This window comes from Ailuropoda melanoleuca, chromosome 10, assembly GCF_002007445.2.
Source record: "Ailuropoda melanoleuca isolate Jingjing chromosome 10, ASM200744v2, whole genome shotgun sequence".
In the NCBI taxonomy this organism is placed as follows: Eukaryota; Metazoa; Chordata; class Mammalia; order Carnivora; family Ursidae; genus Ailuropoda; species Ailuropoda melanoleuca.
In genome coordinates, this window is record NC_048227.1 from 52568254 (window position 1) to 52586462 (window position 18209).

Consider the following 18209-nt stretch of genomic DNA (forward strand, 5'->3'; position numbering starts at 1 on the left):
TTAGTAGGTTGCCTTTTAATTTTATTGATGGTTTTCTTGGCTGTGCAGAAGGTTTTTTAGTATGATGTAGTCCCATTTATTAATTTTACTTGTGTTGCTTTTGCTTTTGGCATCAGATTTAAAAAATCATCACCAAGACCTATGTCAAGGATCTTACTGACTTTATTTTCTTCTTGGAGTTTTGGGTTTTCAGATGTCACATTCATGTTTTTAATCCATTTTTAGTTAATTTGTGTGTATGGAGTAAGATAGTGATTCAGTTTCATTCTTTTGCATGTGGCTGTCTGGTTCTTATTGAAGAGACTGTACTTTCCTCATTGCATATTCTTGGCTCCTTTGTCATAAATTAAATGGCAATATATATGTGGACTTATTTCTGGACTCCCTATTCTGTTCCATTGATCCATTTGTCTGTTTTTATGCCGATACCATACTGTTTTAATTACTATAGCTTTGTAGTATAGTTTGAATTCAGGGAGTGTGATGCCTCCAGCTTTGTTCTTTTTTCTCAAGATTGTTTCAACTATTTGAGCTTGTGTGTGTGTGTGTGTGTGTGTTTTAGGATTGTTTTAGGGTTATTTTTTCTATTTCTTTGCAAAATGTCATTGGAATTATGATAAGGATTGCATTAAATCTGTAAATAACTTTGAGTAGTAGGGACATTTTAACAATATTGATTCTTCTAATCCATGATCATGGAATATCCTTTCATTTATTTGTGTTTTCTTCAATTTCATTAATGCCTTGTAGGGTTTTTTTTGTGTGGGGGGGAGGGGTTGAGTATACTTGATGCACAATGTTACATTAGTTTCAGGTGTACAACATAGTGATTCAAGTTCTGTATACATTACACTATGCTCACCACAAGTGTAGCTACCATTTGTCATCATATAACACTATTACAATCATTGATTATATTCTCTATGCTGTGCCTTTTATACCTATGATTTATTCATTCTGTAACTGGAAACCTGTATCTTCCAGTCCCCTTCACCCATTTTGCTACCTCTCTACCCCACCTCCCTCTGGCAACCATCAGTTTGCTCTCTATATTTATAGGTCTGATACTGCTTTTTGTTTCTTTATTCATTTATTTTGTTTTTAAGATTCCACATGTGAGTGAAATCACATGGTATTTGTCTTTTTCAGTCTAACTTATTTCACTTAGCATAATACCCTCTAGGTCCATCCATGTTGTTGCAAATGGCAAGATATCTTTTTTCATGGCTATGTAATATTGTGTGTCTATCTATCTATCTATCACACTTCCTTATCCATTCATCTTATTTTTGGACACTTAGGTTTTTTCCATATTTTGGCTATTGTAAATAATGCTGTAATAAACATTTGAATTAGTGTTTTCATTTTCTTTGGGTAAATACCAAGTAGTGGAATTATTGCATCGTATGGTATTTCTATTTTTAATTTTTTGAGGAACCTCCATATTGTTTTCCACCATGGCTGTACCGACTTACATTCCTACCAACAGTGCACAAGAGTTCCCTTTCCTCCACGTCCTTGCCAACACCTGTTAACTTCTTTTTATTTTTTTTATTTTAGCCATTCTGATAGGTGTAAGGTGATATCTCATTGAGGCCATGATTTTCATTTCCCTGATGATGGGTGCTGTTAAGCATGTCGTCATGTGTCTATTGGCCATCTCTATGTCTTCTCTGGAGAAATATCTGTTCATGTCTTCTGCCCATTTTTAAATTAGATCATTTGGGGGTTTTTTGGTGTTGAGTTGTATACGTTTCTTTATTCATTTTAGATATTAATCCCTTATGGAATATATCACTTGCAAATATCTTCTCCAATTCAGTAGGTTTATTTTTTATTTTGCTGATGGTTTTCTTCACTATGCAAAAACTTTTTATTATGATGTAGTCCCAATATTTTTTTCTTTTGTGTCCTTTACCTTAGGAGAGGTATCTAGAAAAATATTGCTACAGCTGATGTCAGAGAAATTGCTCAAGTCTCACATAAAGGTCTTTAATCCATTTTGAGTTTATTTTTTGTGTATAGTTTTAGGAAGTGGTCCAGTTTCATTCTTTGACATGTAGCTGCCCAGTTTTCCCAGCACCATTTATTAAAGAGACTGTCTTTTCCTCATTGTGTATTCTTGCCTTCTTTGTCATAGATTAATTGACCATATAAGCATTGGTTTATTTCTGGGCTCTCTATTCTATTCCATTGATCTATGTGTCTGTTTTTGTGCTATGTCTTATAGTTTTCAATGTACAGATCTTTCACCTCCATAGTTAAATTTATTCCTAGTTATTTTATTCTTTTCTATGCAATTGTAGATGGGATTTTTAAAAAATTTCTCTTTCTGGTAGTTTGTTATTAGTGTTTAGAAACATAACACATTTTTGTATATTGATTTTGTATCCTGAAACTTTACTAAATTTATTAGTTTAACAGTTTTCTGGTGGAGTCTTCTGTATATAATAACCTGTTATTTGCAAATAGTGAGAGTTTTTACTTTTTCCTTTCCAATTCATATTTTTTTTTCTTACCTAATTGCCATGATGAGGACTTCTAATACTGTGTTGAATAAAAGTGGCAAGAATGGGCATCTTGTTTTGTTCCTCGTCTTAGAGGAAAGGCTTTTAGCTTTTCAGCATTTAGTATAATGTTAGCTATAAGCTTGTCATATATGACCCTTTTTTATATTGAGATACATTCCATTTATACCACTTTGTTGAGAGTTATCACTCTACTTAAAACAGCTCTATAAAGTCGAGTGCTTAGATATCTTTATTCCATTTTAGAGCTGAAAAAAGTACTGTAAAAATTTGGTTAAATCATATAATGAAAAAATTATGGTTCTGAAAATAGGTTAAAGAAAAAAGAATCAGCTTGATTTAGCTTATGGCTCTTGTGATTAAAACAAAACAAACCAAAAGACCCACTGGTGACAATTCCCTCAATAATTTAAAGTTTTGAATTATACATTTCCTGTAGACTTAAAATCTAGGGATCGTACAAATGTTTTTAAAAATTTTATGTCACTGAATTTCTGAAACTGTATAATATTCTGTTCAGAAACCTAGACTTATAAAAGGGGATATTTAATATTTATGATTATAGGAAATTATGGATTAATATACTATGAACCAGAACCCCTCCATCCAGATAGTACTAGAAAAGCAACTGACAGAGAATGAAGCTAGATAAATATATTTAGATGAGTGGATGTTTAGCTAAACTATTTTTTATAAAAGTAATCATAGAGGATGATGGTAAGTGAAATTGGCAATATTTTATATTAGTGATTTGGGTAGAAAGTTGAAAAACTGATCAATCTTGAGGATGTCATTAGGCAGACGAAAGTGGGCAAATGATGTTTGCCAGTGATTTGGCTGGTAGAATTACACGTCTGGAAAAATCTAACTATTTAGCTAATGTGAAAAAAAAAAGAAGAAGAAAGAAAGAAAATCTAAGGGGACAAATGTGTAATAGGTATTAATTATAGACCGGGCGGAAAAGTGGCAGTCACTGCAAAATCCGATCTGCACATGTGTCTTGTTTAGCCAACAGAGTGTTTTATAATGATTTTGAATTTGAAACACTTTAAGCAGGTCAGCAGGCATTCTAGGTTTTACAATATCCTCTCTGTCCTTCCCCATCCAGGTTTCTAATGAGGCCTCTATTAGCTCTAGTGATGCCTTAGTAAGAACTTGAAAAAATCACCTGCTCTGGGAGCATGCAGCCCCAAGGTACACAGCTGTGAGAAGAGCAGGGTCTGGATTGTGGCTATTACCTGCTATTCTGCTTGAGAGTTTGTAAAATTTAGAAACTGCATACCTTTGCCTGGAAATTCTTACTACTGGCTTATGGCCTTTTTTCTTCACACATGGATGTTAGTCATAGTCTAAAGTAAAGAAATTTAATTGACCAATAAATAATTTACGTTGGACAGAATGCTGAAATCAGTTTTTTTTTCTTTTTTTCCTCACTGTATTATCTGACTTTTTTCTGTATTGACACAAACATCAGGAATATATAATTTTTAATGGTAAGAGGAAAATTAACTCAATATAAGAAAATATGGCGAGAGATTTATTTTATTTTTTAATTCTTAAAAATGTATTTATTTATTTGAGAGGGAGAGAGTGTGCATGAGCAGGGAGGAGGGGCAGAGGGAGAAGGAGAAGCAGACTTCTCACTGAGCAAGGAGCCTGTCGGCAGGTCTTGATCCCAGGACCCTGAGAACAGGACCTGAGCCGAAGGCAGATGTTAACCAACTAAGGCACCCGGGCGCCCCAAGAGGTTTTTTTTAGACATCACTAAAAAAACATTCTATGGAATCCTTGATATAGTTAATGCGTTTTTGAAAAAATATACTTGGGTTTGCATTTACATACAAGTATCAGAATGGCCTATGTATTCTTATGAAGTACAGAAATTACTAATGTTTCTACTTTTGTGCTTCTCCAATTAGAGGGAGATAGACATCTTAATAGGTTACTAAGAAAACTATGGAAATGAAAAAAGTCTCAAAAAGAGTAAATGCGATTAAATATTAAAGAATAAAAATAAAAAGTATCATAATATTTAAGTTGGATAAGGTTATGCTGATTACACCTTTGTTAGCATATTTAGGTAGACCAGGGTAATATTACCTGCTAAATCAATGTCACTTTAAAATTATTTAATTTATATACAAAGCTTTCTTTTAAAGATAAACTGATAATTGATAGTTTTCCTTTCCTTTGAGTAAACGTATTGGGTAATTGGCTAGAGGGATATGGAAAACAAAGTTTATTATCCATGACTTCTAGGCTTGAGAGGGTGGAGAAAAGAACTACTGGCTCAAATCTTTTGCCTCCATTCTTCAGTGCTCACCATTGTTACGTGGCAGGACAGTGGTGCCGATGCACATAAACCACTCAATGTCTGCATTCAGTGGCATCCTGTGCTCATGTAGGTCTCCCAGAGGTGTGCTATATCCTCTCATAGGCTGTGTTCAGGGGGGTATAAAATGTCTGAACACTGAGAGTATATGGCCTAATTATCAGAGAGTATTAGTTAAATTGAAGTACATATTAAATAGCATACAGGTGGAAATATTGGAATGGGTTACTCAGATGGAATTGTGCTGTAATCTGCCCTTGGAGTATTTTGAGTGCTTGATGGTGTATTTATAAAAACTCCAAGGGTAATTCTGGGTATGATTTTGCCCTATCGGAGGTCATGCAAAAAACCAATCAATGCCGCTCTTAAGTTTGCCTTTACCTATTAATTTGCCCTGGATCCCCAGGTTTTGCTCTGTCTTTTAGCTTTGTCTGTATAACATGGCATGTTATCTTTGTAATGAGAGGATGAGATAGATCCATTACAGTAAAAGATATGCACTATTAATGAGTTTCTAGCCAGCTATCAAGGTATCATCAAATGTGGTTTATCTTGGTGAATTAAAGTTTGAATGGAGAATTAAGCTCCCATACTGACTGTAGAAGTGCAGTGGATCATTTTGTTCTTTAATGTCACACTTCACTGGACACACTTCACAGAGCGGTGAATCATGCTTAAAACAAGCAGCCTGTACTTTAACGACAGCAGATAATGCAGCAGAGGTGGATAATAAGTGTTAGCAGTCTTAACTTTCTCTTGCAGTACTTTCTCCCAGGTGCCTGATGGGCAATTTACAAAGTACATATGCTATTTTATAGATTGGAACTTGGGATCCAGCCAGTGGCCTGAATATGACAGAAAGTCAAAAGGGAAAGCCAGCCAACATCACAGATTCCTTATCCAATCGTTCTTTGATCGTTACCACCATTTTGGTAAGTGTTCGTTTTTCCTTTTTTTTTTTTTTTCAGATAAATGTAGATAAACATGGAAGTGGACATTATAATTTGAACAGTGCAGAAAAAAATGTAGTGTATTTTGCAGTCATTTAGCAATTACTGTATAACAGATGAGTCAAAGTTAATTTAGCCCCAGTTTTGTTATGTTAGTCTTTAATGATGTAACTTGCATTAATGTTTGGCTGTTTATGTTGATTAATAATACAGCTTTATGTATTACTAGAAATTATTACATTTCTGCAAAATTAGGTACCATTGAAGAATTTTTAATGTTAAGATTTGAAAAATGTATTGACGTGCAGATGTTTAAATAAGTTGTGTGAGGCCCTGCATGTGAACTTTACTTCTGCTTTTATCTCCTGCAAATATATTTTAGAGGGCATGTCATTTACTTTTCAGGATTTTTTCTATTATCGTTATATTTCAACCTTGCTTTCAATTGTTTTTGTCATGGAAAATAGCTTTTAGTTTATTTATCTCCCTAATACAATTAAATGGTAAGTGTTTTTTTAAGCCAGAAAACTTTTCACCAGCAACAGACTTAATACTGATGCACTGGATACTTTTACACCCCTTATAATTATATATTTTAATTAGATCACATAGTAATATTTCCTATTCCTCCAATGCCATTTGAAAAGGGAATTTTAATTTTAGAGTAATCAAGGAACTCTTATAAAGTTAGTACTTTCTACCTACAGAATTAGCTTATCAATGCTAGTTCTTTGTCTTCCCAGGTAGTCAATAAGAATGTGAGATTAATGTTCAGAACAAACCACCGCACACTTTTAGCTTTTGTGTAATTTCTAAATTTGATTTATGGTGGCAAATCAAGCCAGGAGGAATTCATAATCTTGTCTTTTTGTTAACGACGAGGGATGTCAGATCTCTAGGCATGTCAAAATAAAATACCTTGGGTTAAAGACTCTTGATAATGAAGCAAAGCTGGTAATCATGAAATGACAGTGATGGAAGTTCATGAGTTTTTTTAATCACTCCCTTGCTGAAAACCTCAGTGAATACTTACTTGCTCCCTATCTATCATATCCAAACTTCCTAAGTTCTCTTTATATCTCCCTCTTTTTTTCAAAGGTACTCTCATACCCACCAATTTACTGGCCTTGTTCCTCAGTTGAAATGCTCTCACAAGATGCTAATACACCTTTTCTCTGCCTGTACGTCCTGGATCTCATTTCCTCCTGCTAGGATTATTGCAGTAACCATGTAACCATCCCTACAGCTGACAGCCTTCTCCCTCTGCAATGCACCCCACTCTTTGTTGTAATGATCTGTCGTTTTCCCGTTTCCCTCCTTATAAGTCTATAGTGAATCCCTACTGACCATTAAAAAGTACCCCAAATTTTGACCCTGATGTTCAAGACCTTCTGTAATCTTGTCTCCTCCCACCTTTTCACCCTCATTTCCCAAAATTCCCTTTCAGTTAACCTACTCCCATGATTGTGTTAGCCCTGTTCTTTTTGTCTGTAATATGTTTCTCTCTATTTCTGAGATATTTCTGTACTGTATACAGTACTTTATATTATTTAGAATTAATATTACACTCTTCTTTGCTTATTTCATGTGTGCATTATTTCTCCAAACATCACTGAATATTTCTTTGAGGAATAGGATCTGACTATGTCTCCTATTTTTACATCATATGTCTCTACAATGCTCGTAATGAGTGCTATATAAGAGACATCTATAGTCTTCAGCAGTTGGCATGTCTTTCTGTGTTCTCCTTGATCCAGCCAAACTCCCAGACACATCACTTACCTTATGGCTCCAAAACTTTGTTCAGTTCTTTACATTTCCCTTTGAGAATCTCATCCATCCTTTCCAACCCATTTCAAATGACAAGCACTCCAGGAAGCTGTCTGATCTCTCCATTAAGTTGTGTGTATGTCATGGGGGGTGTGTGACATGAGGGGATGTTCACTTTATGTATCATAATACTCTATTATGGCATTTACTATGCACTGTTTTTTTATCTTAGAAAATCTGTATGTATCTGTGTGTCCATTTGACATGAATCTATATAAGGCCAATGATCAAAATTTACACTTTCTTGATATTTCAATGTCAGAGAAAAGTACCCTAGACATAGCAAACACTCAAATATTTGTCAAATTAAATTAAATAAACAGTATTTAATTGAATGGAAAATTAGAAGAAGTAAACAAATTTGAATGATTATACTTAAATATTTTTCATCTGTGGTTAGTACAAACTTCCTGTCCAAAAAGGTGATTAAGACTATGCATATAATTTCTCAATCTTAATTACTTAGGGTTGTTTTATAAGAAGTATTCAGATATTTTTCTCGATCATGAACAATTTTGTATCTATTGATAAACAAGTGGTATTTAACCTTAGTTTCATATTAAAACCAGGCATAAAGTTTTTAAAAACATACTTGTACCCAAAACACATTTCATACCTTTTGAAACCGTATTTCTGAACTTTGGAAATCTTCATTAAAAGAAAAAAAAAATTCCACAGGTAATTCTGGTCTGTAACAATGATGGAGAACAACTGCTCAGGTCATTACTCTGTATAGCTAAGATGTAAGATCAACTGTGGAGCCATACACTAAGCTTACATTTTGAAAGATAAGTTATTTCTATTTTTGAGTATGTCCCTCTGTTGGTCTTTAAGTGATTCTGGTATTTATTAAAATGAAAGTCACTTTGTTTTTATATCACTTAGTGAAAAAATTCTTGTTCTGGATACTCTGATTACAAAATATCCACAATTGAGAAAAGAATAGATTTGAAGAGATTAGTTACCTTACTCAGTAAGTGTTACGCTTGATGTAATTTACTGATGTTTAATTTTTATTTTATAAGGAGGTTATGACCATTTGATTTATGTTTCGTTATTTTGCTCTTTTCTCTCTTGGAAAAATCTCAGGGGAGATTCTGGCTGTGTTGTGAATAATGGTATTTCCACAAGGAGAATTTGTGGAGTTACCAAAGAGAAGTTCACTTATGCTTCTTGTTCAATATATTTATTGTGTGTCTTAAGAAAAAACAGTGAAGAATTCTAGGATTTGGCATTATCAGTGTGCTAATAATAATCGGTTCCATTTCTCTTGAATTTATTTTTATTTATTCTTTTATTTAACAAACGTGAATTGAGTGATGATGACGTGCTAAAAGCTTTGTTTGATGAACAAAATAAACATGGTGTCTGCCCTCAGGGAGCTTCGAAAATGGTAAGGATTCATAGGGAGGATTATACACACATTTACACACACACACACACACACACACACACACACACACACCCCAAACCTTGTGATTAGGATATAAAGAAAAGATAAATGGCTTAAATCCTTTTACAGGATAATCCTGAGTTATACTGGAGTCAGGAGTCAAAGGACAAGTCAGGTAGGCCTCCCTGTAGAGAGGAGCAGACAGCAGATATCTGAAGCTTGAGAAGGAATTAGCAAGATAAAGAAAGAGAAGAGTATTTTTGACAGAGAGAACAGGATACTCAAGGGCCCTAGAGCCTGAAAGTCTTGGCAAATCTGCAAAATGGAAAGAAGACTAGGATGAATGGGGCTGGTGCCTTGGTCTGCTTCTCAGCTTTATAGAATCAGATTACACAGTCCATTACCAAAAAAAAAAAAAAAGACATTTATTGAATGCCTGCTATGTGCTAGACCCCATTCAAAGCACTACTCATGTATTTACTCAGTTAATTGTCACAATAACCTTTTGAGGTAGATACCATTATTAATACTATTACCATTGATATAGCTAATGTCCGGATTGCTTAAATAGCCTACTCATGGGCACACAGTTAAAAGTAGAACAGTGAGATTCCAGCCCATGTGTTTAGCCAGCTTGAACAACCAATACTATGAAATGAAAACTCCATCGGCCAACTATGGAAAGGTATAGCAACTATAGTTTATGACCAAAATAACATCTTGATTGAAAATTGTTCCCCTAAAGCAACACTTCTTATCCAGAAATCCCACATATGCTAGAACACTGTATTGCTATGACGGGTGTATCCCCAAACATCTAGACATTCTCCAGAGGCCAAGATTAGACTATGCTTGGTTGGATATTTTGCCCCTCTCATTTTTTTCCTCTTTTAATGTACCACTGTTTACTTTCAGCCACTTTAAACCATAATTTCAGATTTTTCTAACAATCTGGACACCTTATTTTTTTCTCTTTAGAATTGAGATTAAGCACCTTGTTTATAAATATCTTTTACTCCCCTTCAACAATACAACCTACACCCAATATATTGTACGGGTGCAGCCTGTGGTTATATCATGAAATAATTCATTTTAGAAAGCCTTACATATTTTTTAAAATGTTCATTATTTTTTAAAATTTTGAATGGTTTATGATATCATATAATTTGGAAATTTATGTAACTTTATCTGCAGTTCTGGAACTAAAACTTCAGTCTACTCATGTACTCTCCTTAATATACTTCATATTATCTCTGTGATCTTCAAATTTCAAGTTCAGTTGCTATTAAAATCCCCTTGCTTTCTATGTTTGTTGTTATTAATGGAACTAAAATTTTAATCTTAGAATCATTTTTTTCATTTATGAGGATTTTATTTATTTCATAGCAATGCTAAAATATAAATTCCTAATTGCCAAAAATAATAAACAAAAATATTCATTCTGAACAAGATAGTTATTTACTTTTTTAATTAATTTATTTATTTATTTTTATATTGAGTGCTTTTAAGAGCAGTATGTGCTATTATCTTTAGTTTATAATCTGATCCATAATCTGATCCTGTTGTCCTTACTGTCATGGATCCACTAGCTAGGGGCAGTATCAGGTGACTGAGTATTTAAATTCATACAAGGAATGCCTGTTGTCCCTCGGAGCTCTTGGTTTGCCAGATTTTTTTAGACCTGTCTAAATATGTTGAGTGCTTCCCACTGTTCTGCTCCTGTATAATAATTGATTTTTGTCCGTCAAAAGATTACTAACACTTCAATGCCATTGTACACGTTCTTTCCCTTCATGGCCAGTAGCACTTCAGTGTACAAATGACTATGAATTTGGTTATTTTTTTAGGAAAATCACTTATTCTTACGGAGGTCCTTTCTTCCTGGTTGCTCAATGAATTTTTTAAAAACGTGCTTGCATCTGCAACTTAGTCTTATTTTTTTATTTTATTTTTTAAATTTTTCTAGCACCTCCTGGAGGGTTATATAGCTCAGTATCCAGTTTACTTGCTTAGGCTTGTAAAGCTTTGTTGTTGCAGCCCACAGATGCAGGAGGCTTATCTGGGAGCAAGCTTCCAGGACAATGGGAAGGTTTCACGGTACAAAAGATGAAGTGACGGAATCATCCCCTAAATGGTTGTGCAGCTTCTTCTATAATATCAACAAAAGCAGATTTCTAGGGCTTCAAATCTGCCCCTGCAGTACATTGTCCCTTCGATTCTTCTCTTTCCATTGTTACAGAAGGCCTGTCAAGCACGTAGCTCTTTAAGTTGCTAGCATTGGGACTTGGCAACCCAGACACAGCAGCTTCACAAAGAAAAAGATTTTCATTCTTAGCAACCCCTCCACCATTGCTAAGCAGTTTTAAACATGTATTGTGGAGATAATAAGATCAAAATAATTTAAGAAAGATATAGTAAATATCCACACACAAGTACTACTTAATCGTTAACGTCTGAGATGAGAGTGCCTCCTTCAAACTGGGACTCTCTGACCCTACTCCTGCAACTGGCTTGTTCAAAGGCAACCAAATCTTTTCTCACCATATTTTTTTCTTCTATTTCAGGGATCCTGCTGGCATTACATTTCTCTCTCTCATTCTTGCTTTAATAGCTCAATGTATTTTATTTCAAATAACTATTAATATTCTCTTAGACCGCCAGGTCAGCTAGATAAACATAAGGCTGTTGGTGGTGGTACCATAGAGAAAGAAATCTGTGTTTTAATGTGAAATTCGGCATAATTTTTTTTTAAAGACTTTATTTTAAAGTAATCTCCACAACCAACTGGGGCTTGAACTCACAACCCCTAGATCAAGAGTTGCATCCTCTACCAGGTATCCCAAGGCATAATGTTTAAAACATAGGGTCTTAGTCTTTAAAGGTTTTATAAGCGACCAGCATCTCCTTTTTTTTTCTTTTTGTATAATAATATATTTTTATTATATTATGTTAATCACCATACAGTGCATCCCTGGTTTTTGATGTAAAGTTTAATGATTGATTAGTTGCGTATAACACCCAGTGCACCATGCAATACGTGCCCTCCTTTCTACCCATCACCAGCCTATCCCATTCCCCCACCCCCCTCCCCTCTGAGGCCCTCAGTTTGTTTCTCAGAGGCCATAGTCTCTCACAGCATCTCCTTTTTTTAACCACATAATATCTCATATACACACACGTGCTTCCTTCATCCTTCTTTATTAAATCTACTTTACAAATGCCACCATAATAAAGATACTGAAGTATTTTTATTTTGTTGTTATATTCTTTTTCATTGCCAACATTATTGTCAGTACTGTAATTTGGTTGAAGCTTATTTTATTATGAACGATGTATTAAGTATGGTATGGAAGAATGAATAAAGAAATCCGAATCTCTGGTTCAGCTTAACTACAGCAAGCAGCATGGAAATGCAGTATTTTTGCTCTAGTTTTCTCATCGCCAAAGACATTATCATGATAGAACCATGTAAAATTATACAATCTCAATTTTAGCTGCAGTTTTGATCTGAGTGGATGTCCAATATCAAACTCAGCGTGCATCAAAACTCCTTCTTCAATTCAGGCCTTACCATACCCCTTCCTCCTCTATTTCCAAACTGTTTGTTTCCGGTACTTTTCTATTCACTCAAACCAGGGGTTTGTTTCTTAGATACCTCAGTCTCTTTAAGCCCTATATTCATAATTTAGATATCAGAAATAATAATAATAAAGGATATTATTCTTAGACAGTTTCACAAAAGTGAGTCAAGGAACAGAACTAGTGAGATATGGTCTGTTCATGGGTGCTATGGAATGGGAGATTCACAGAGTCTGATTTGAGAGATACTGTACTTATGGAGAAGAGGAAGAGATGACAACATTGAAAACTCAAGTGTGAGATTTATTGGGGGTAGATTACATGAAGGGCAAAAACAGTTGAGGAATGGGGATGAGGACTTCAGGTTAAAAGCTAAGGGCCTTGTCACAGAACATGATAAGGATGTTGGGAAGGGAGATAGTGAGCTCTATTTAGTCATCTATGAATGGAGATATTGGCAATAACTTTTGTATAGTCAAACCTTGATTATTCATGTAAGGAGCTAATAAGTTAGATTCAGAAATGAGATGAAGTTTAGAAATTAGCTAATAGGTAGTCTCCTTTCCCATCAAACCTTTTACTGGAAAAGCAGTGAAATGGCTGCTTTGAGCTTGAGGGTTTGTTTTTTTTTCTTTTCCTTTTCCTCTTTCTTCTTTCCCTTAGGAATTAAGATAATGAAATATTTAATGGCCAAAATACAAATACCAGTAGAAAATGACAACCCAAATCTCCAATCTAAACCGATAATTCAGTCAAGTGACAGAATTAGATAGCAGATCAGTTTTTACTAAAATATGAATGATAATCACTAACCCAAATCCTCCCTTAAACCCTTATTGCTCTTTCCTGAAATAATGGTGAACAGCACAACTAGCAAAATTCTAACCCTTTCCTTAAAAGTTAACTTCAACATATTACTATTATTTCTATAAGATTATTATTTCTATAGGATTTACTATAATTTCAAATGATTATGTATTACATTTCAGGGAGAAAGATGTTCTTACACCTTCCCAAATCCCAGCAGATTTTCTGTAGATAAAAAATAAAAACAAAAACTTTTCTTGGAACAATAATTATGGCCAATAAAGACTTAGATTTATTTATTTTTGTATATTCGCAGTAGTGTACTAAAGGATCTGTGTGTGTGTGTGTGTGTGTGTGTGTGTGTGTGTGTGTGTGAATCAGGTATTCAAAAGAATGTCTTTGCTTAATAATCTTGCAAAACAAAATCAGAGAAAGGAAGTGAAACTTCATAGATTGCCTCAGAATGCACTTAAATTCTGAAAAAAAAAGTAAAAGGTAAATAATAAACATGGTGTATTAAAAAGTTATTAATGGGGCACCTGGGTGGCACAGCGGTTAAGCGTCTGCCTTCGGCTCAGGGCATGATCCCGGCATTCTGGGATCGAGCCCCACATCAGGCTCCTCTGCTATGAGCCTGCTTCCTCCTCTCCTGCTCCCCCTGCTTGTGTTCCCTCTCTCACTGGCTGTCTCTATCTCTGTCAAATAAATATTAAAAAAAAAAAATCTTTAAAAAGTTATTAAGGTAAAACTGCTCTACATGCCTGCTACACTATTTTGTTGGTGCTTTAAAACATAAGTTCCAGATTCTAAGAGTTAACTCGTTTTCTATCCAGGAAGTTCATGTGAAAGTGCCTTTTTAATAACGTCTTGAAATATTAGAATGGGGTTTGTTTTCCAGTCAAGAGAACAATAGATAAGCACATGTGGAGATTCTCTCATCAGTAGTTTTTGATCCTAACAAACCAGTCATTCTTAATATTGCCTTTCTTGAAAATATTAAGTTGTTCTGATAGTAGCTGCTAGGTTTTTTCACTTTTTTCTCCTGGTATTCTTACTTCCCATTGTGATAACCTGTAGTGCACGGTAGGCTTCTGACATGAATGTTAATTAGGGATGGCAGAATTCAGACTTTAAGAGCCCTGGTGAATGGGAGGAATTTGAAAGACCAGGACTCAGACAATGGCATGTCCTTTCTTAACTCTACAGCAGTAAAAGCAGGACAGTTGGAATGGCAGAGGCTAAGGGAAGAAATAAATAACACTGTCCTGTCAGTGCAGTAGTAACAATCAATCTTGCCATTATTTGTGCTGGTCTTTTACTTATTTTTTTTGGCCATTTCTTGTGACTGTGAATTGGAAAATATCGTTAGCCTGTCCAGTTAAGTTTCTACATATTTTCCCAACATTTAGAGTAATATAAATCATTAAAATGTAATGAAATACTAGTACTTAAACTAATTCCCTTAAATCTATGACCCCTTTCCATTTTTAAGATCAAAGTTTACTACACACATTTTATGAAACTTCCTTAATTTAGCTAAAAAAAAAAAACTACAAGACTGTTTTAAAATGATTAAAATGTAGTTTGGACTGTGGTGGTAAGGAAATAAAATTACAAGCTTCAAATTGTCTGCAGACCTTGGCTAGTATAAGAAGTTATAAAACCGAATAGTTATTGAAAATGTTAATGATACTAGATGCTTGTTAAATGTCATCAGGTATTGGGGCGCCTGGGTGGCACAGCGGTTAAGCGTCTGCCTTCGGCTCAGGGCGTGATCCCAGCGTTGTGGGATCGAGCCCCACGTCAGGCTCCTCCTCTATGAGCCTGCTTCTTCCTCTCCCACTCCCCCTGCTCGTGTTCCCTCTCTCGCTGGCTGTCTCTATCTCTGTCGAATAAATAAATAAAATCTTTAAAAAAAAAAAATGTCATCAGGTATAAAAATACCATTTTAAATTAATGCAACTGAATACCTTATAAATGAATCATTTATGTATAATATAACAATCTTCACTTTTGAATTTTTTTTTAAAGATTTTATTTATTTATTCAACAGAGATAGAGACAGCCAGCGAGAAAGGGAACACAAGCAGGGGGAGTGGGAGAGGAAGAAGCAGGCTCATAGTGGAGGAGCCTGATGTGGGGCTCGATCCCATAACGCCAGGATCACGCCCTGAGCCGAAGGCAGACGCTTAACCGCTGTGCCACCCAGGAGCCCCCACTTTTGAATTTTTAAAAAATACTTTGTAAAACATGATGAACTAAATAACCACTTAAATATATTTTATTCCATAATATTCATAGAGAATCCTTTTATTTTTTAATCATCTTCCAATTATAAGATTCACAGTTTCTTTCATCCTCATTAACCAAAAGTTAGCTAATTAAAAATAAGGCTCCAAAAATATTATTTTTCACCATCATAATAAATGTTTCCATGCAATTTTCTAAAATAGTAAAAAAAATATACATTTTTGAAGTTATTAGGGTAAATGCAATAACAACTCTTTTCAGAGGAAAAGCATGCAAACTGTTTAAAGTTACAACAGGAGAATATTGCTTTTTTACTCTGCTTAGAGGTGATTGACTATGGCTCGGCTTCTCACCTGGCAGATGGCCTGGCACCCCTATACCAGCTGTCAAGCAGGACACTAGGGCTGGACAGTTACTTTAGAAGAGCTACTTACAATGTTCCCAGGTCAGATCTAAATAGAGCAAAACAGGAGCCGAAGGAACAAAGCAGAGCATTTCCCTTCATTAAGAACCTGGTTTTCTGTTTCGGCTTGTCCTCTGTTTTTCATCTCTAATTTGCTCTGTCAGTACTAGAGTTCCTTTTCTAAATTCTGGTTTTGGTTTTATAGTGTAAATGATTAGAATTGTCTGCAAATTTGTAATCAAAGTACTCACCAGATGTCTATAATGGAAGCTATCTTCACCAACATTGTGAAAGATATACTTCCTCTTAACTTTCCAATAAAAATCTCAGGAAGATTCAGGAAAAAAAAATCAACATAAAAGGAACAAAACATAATGATACATAAGCTAAAGTTAAAAGGAGACATATGCCACAATTTCAGTAGAACATCTGTCAAATAGAGTTTATGGGGATAGATTGCTTATCATTTTCTAAAATAGCATGTTTGTGGACCCTACTTACAAGTCAGATGACACAATTTTATGTTTTTATGCCAAAAATATAGGAAGATAGTTTATGTTACATTTCCCTTACCTTGAGTCACTTTGTGGAAATATTTCTATATTTGATCTATAATTAATTGTCTTTGGTTGCTTAGGAATTTAATCATACAGCTTATAGGTAGCTAAATTTCATCTCTCCCTTTACTGATTTTTAATTGCTTTTGTCTGTTTTATTTTTATTTGCATTTGGTGAGACCTTCATTCTCTGAGCCTGTTTTCCTTATTTTACTGGTATTTTTTTTCTTTTTATGATATGATAATAGATTTATTCTTAAGAAGACTTTTCATACCTAGTTTTCAAATTAATTATTTTTCAGGAATTATTGAATACATTGGTTGTCAATACAGCTTGTCATTAATTTTTCTAGTTGTACTTATGATTCTGGTAAATGTATTAATCAATTTCTGAGTGGTAATCATAGTTGTAGTCCAGAGATAAACTATTATTGGTTGTGACTGAAACATATTTCAGTGGACAGCTGTGTTTTATTTGCTATATTGTTCTTAGGTACTATTTGATAGTGACTGCTCTGTGGTTGCAGCATCTAACCATTTTGTTAGCTTGTTACATCGGTGTTAGGATGACCTCATTTAGAAAGACTGGAACTGGATTCAGGCATTTGCTACGCTCTAAAGCAGCCTGTGTATCATGAGATCATTTGTTTCATACTGGGTTAAAAATAAAAATTCCACACTATTTAGATATTTTCTGGAGATTTCTGAAACATTAGAATTTCTTTTATAGCTATTGATCTATTCATTCTATTTCTTCTTTTAGAACCAGTGTTATATTGTACATTGATATATATCAAGGTATTTACATTTATCAACATATTTTCACATGTCATCATACGAGTTTTATAATTTCTATTGAGTCCCTTTCTCATGTGAAATTCTTTGTTTTTAAAATTTTTCTTTTTCCTTAGAGTTGGTTAAGTAAGAGAACTTATTTTATTATGGTTGCTTTTACTAAAAGATGTCTATAATTTAATCATTTCCTTTCCTATTTACTGCTTCACTTTTTTTTTCTATTTCCTTATTTTCCTCCTTCTGTTTTTCTTGTGTTTTTAGTTGTCAGTTTTCTAGCTTTCTATTTAAATGTGCCATTTATTTATTTTATTTTTAATGATTTAATGATAAATTCATATAAGGGCTAATTTTTCTCTGAGAAATGCTTTGAAGATTCTTCTCCTTCTCCTTCTTCTTTTGGTTAAATGAAAGTAGCATAGCCTAGCGGTTGGCAGAGTGCTGTGGAGTCAGGCAGAAACTTCACTCACGAACTGCACCAGGCTTTGAAATTCAGGTAACGGTCATTAGATAATGCATTTGAATAACATGTTTTCTGAAAATTCTTTTTTAAATTCTACACATTTCTTTAATCGTATTGAGAGAAACTTAGACTTAGTTCTACTAAATGTAGTGTTTAGAGTCTTTTTAGATGTCAACTTTGCCATTCTTAGGGCTATTATTTGTTATCAGAAAGTACTTTTTCCTTTTTTTAATGAAGATTATATGTTTGCTAATTTTCATTCCTTTCATAAGTTCCATGGCAAAATGCCTAGAATATAAAATTCTTAAAATTTTTTTTTTTCAAA

General features: G+C 34.2%; 1 protein-coding gene across 8 annotated transcripts in view; it reads left to right on the forward strand.

Moving 5' to 3' along the window:
• The window catches only part of GRIK2 (glutamate ionotropic receptor kainate type subunit 2), a 659372-nt gene that overhangs the window by 419798 nt on the left and 221365 nt on the right, over positions 1-18209 (forward strand). For all 8 annotated transcript variants that reach the window (XM_034670902.1, XM_034670905.1, XM_034670899.1 and 5 more), the window contains one exon: positions 5679-5792. In XM_034670902.1, the coding sequence (XP_034526793.1) occupies positions 5679-5792 (114 nt within the window). The remainder of the gene's footprint in view (positions 1-5678; positions 5793-18209) is intronic.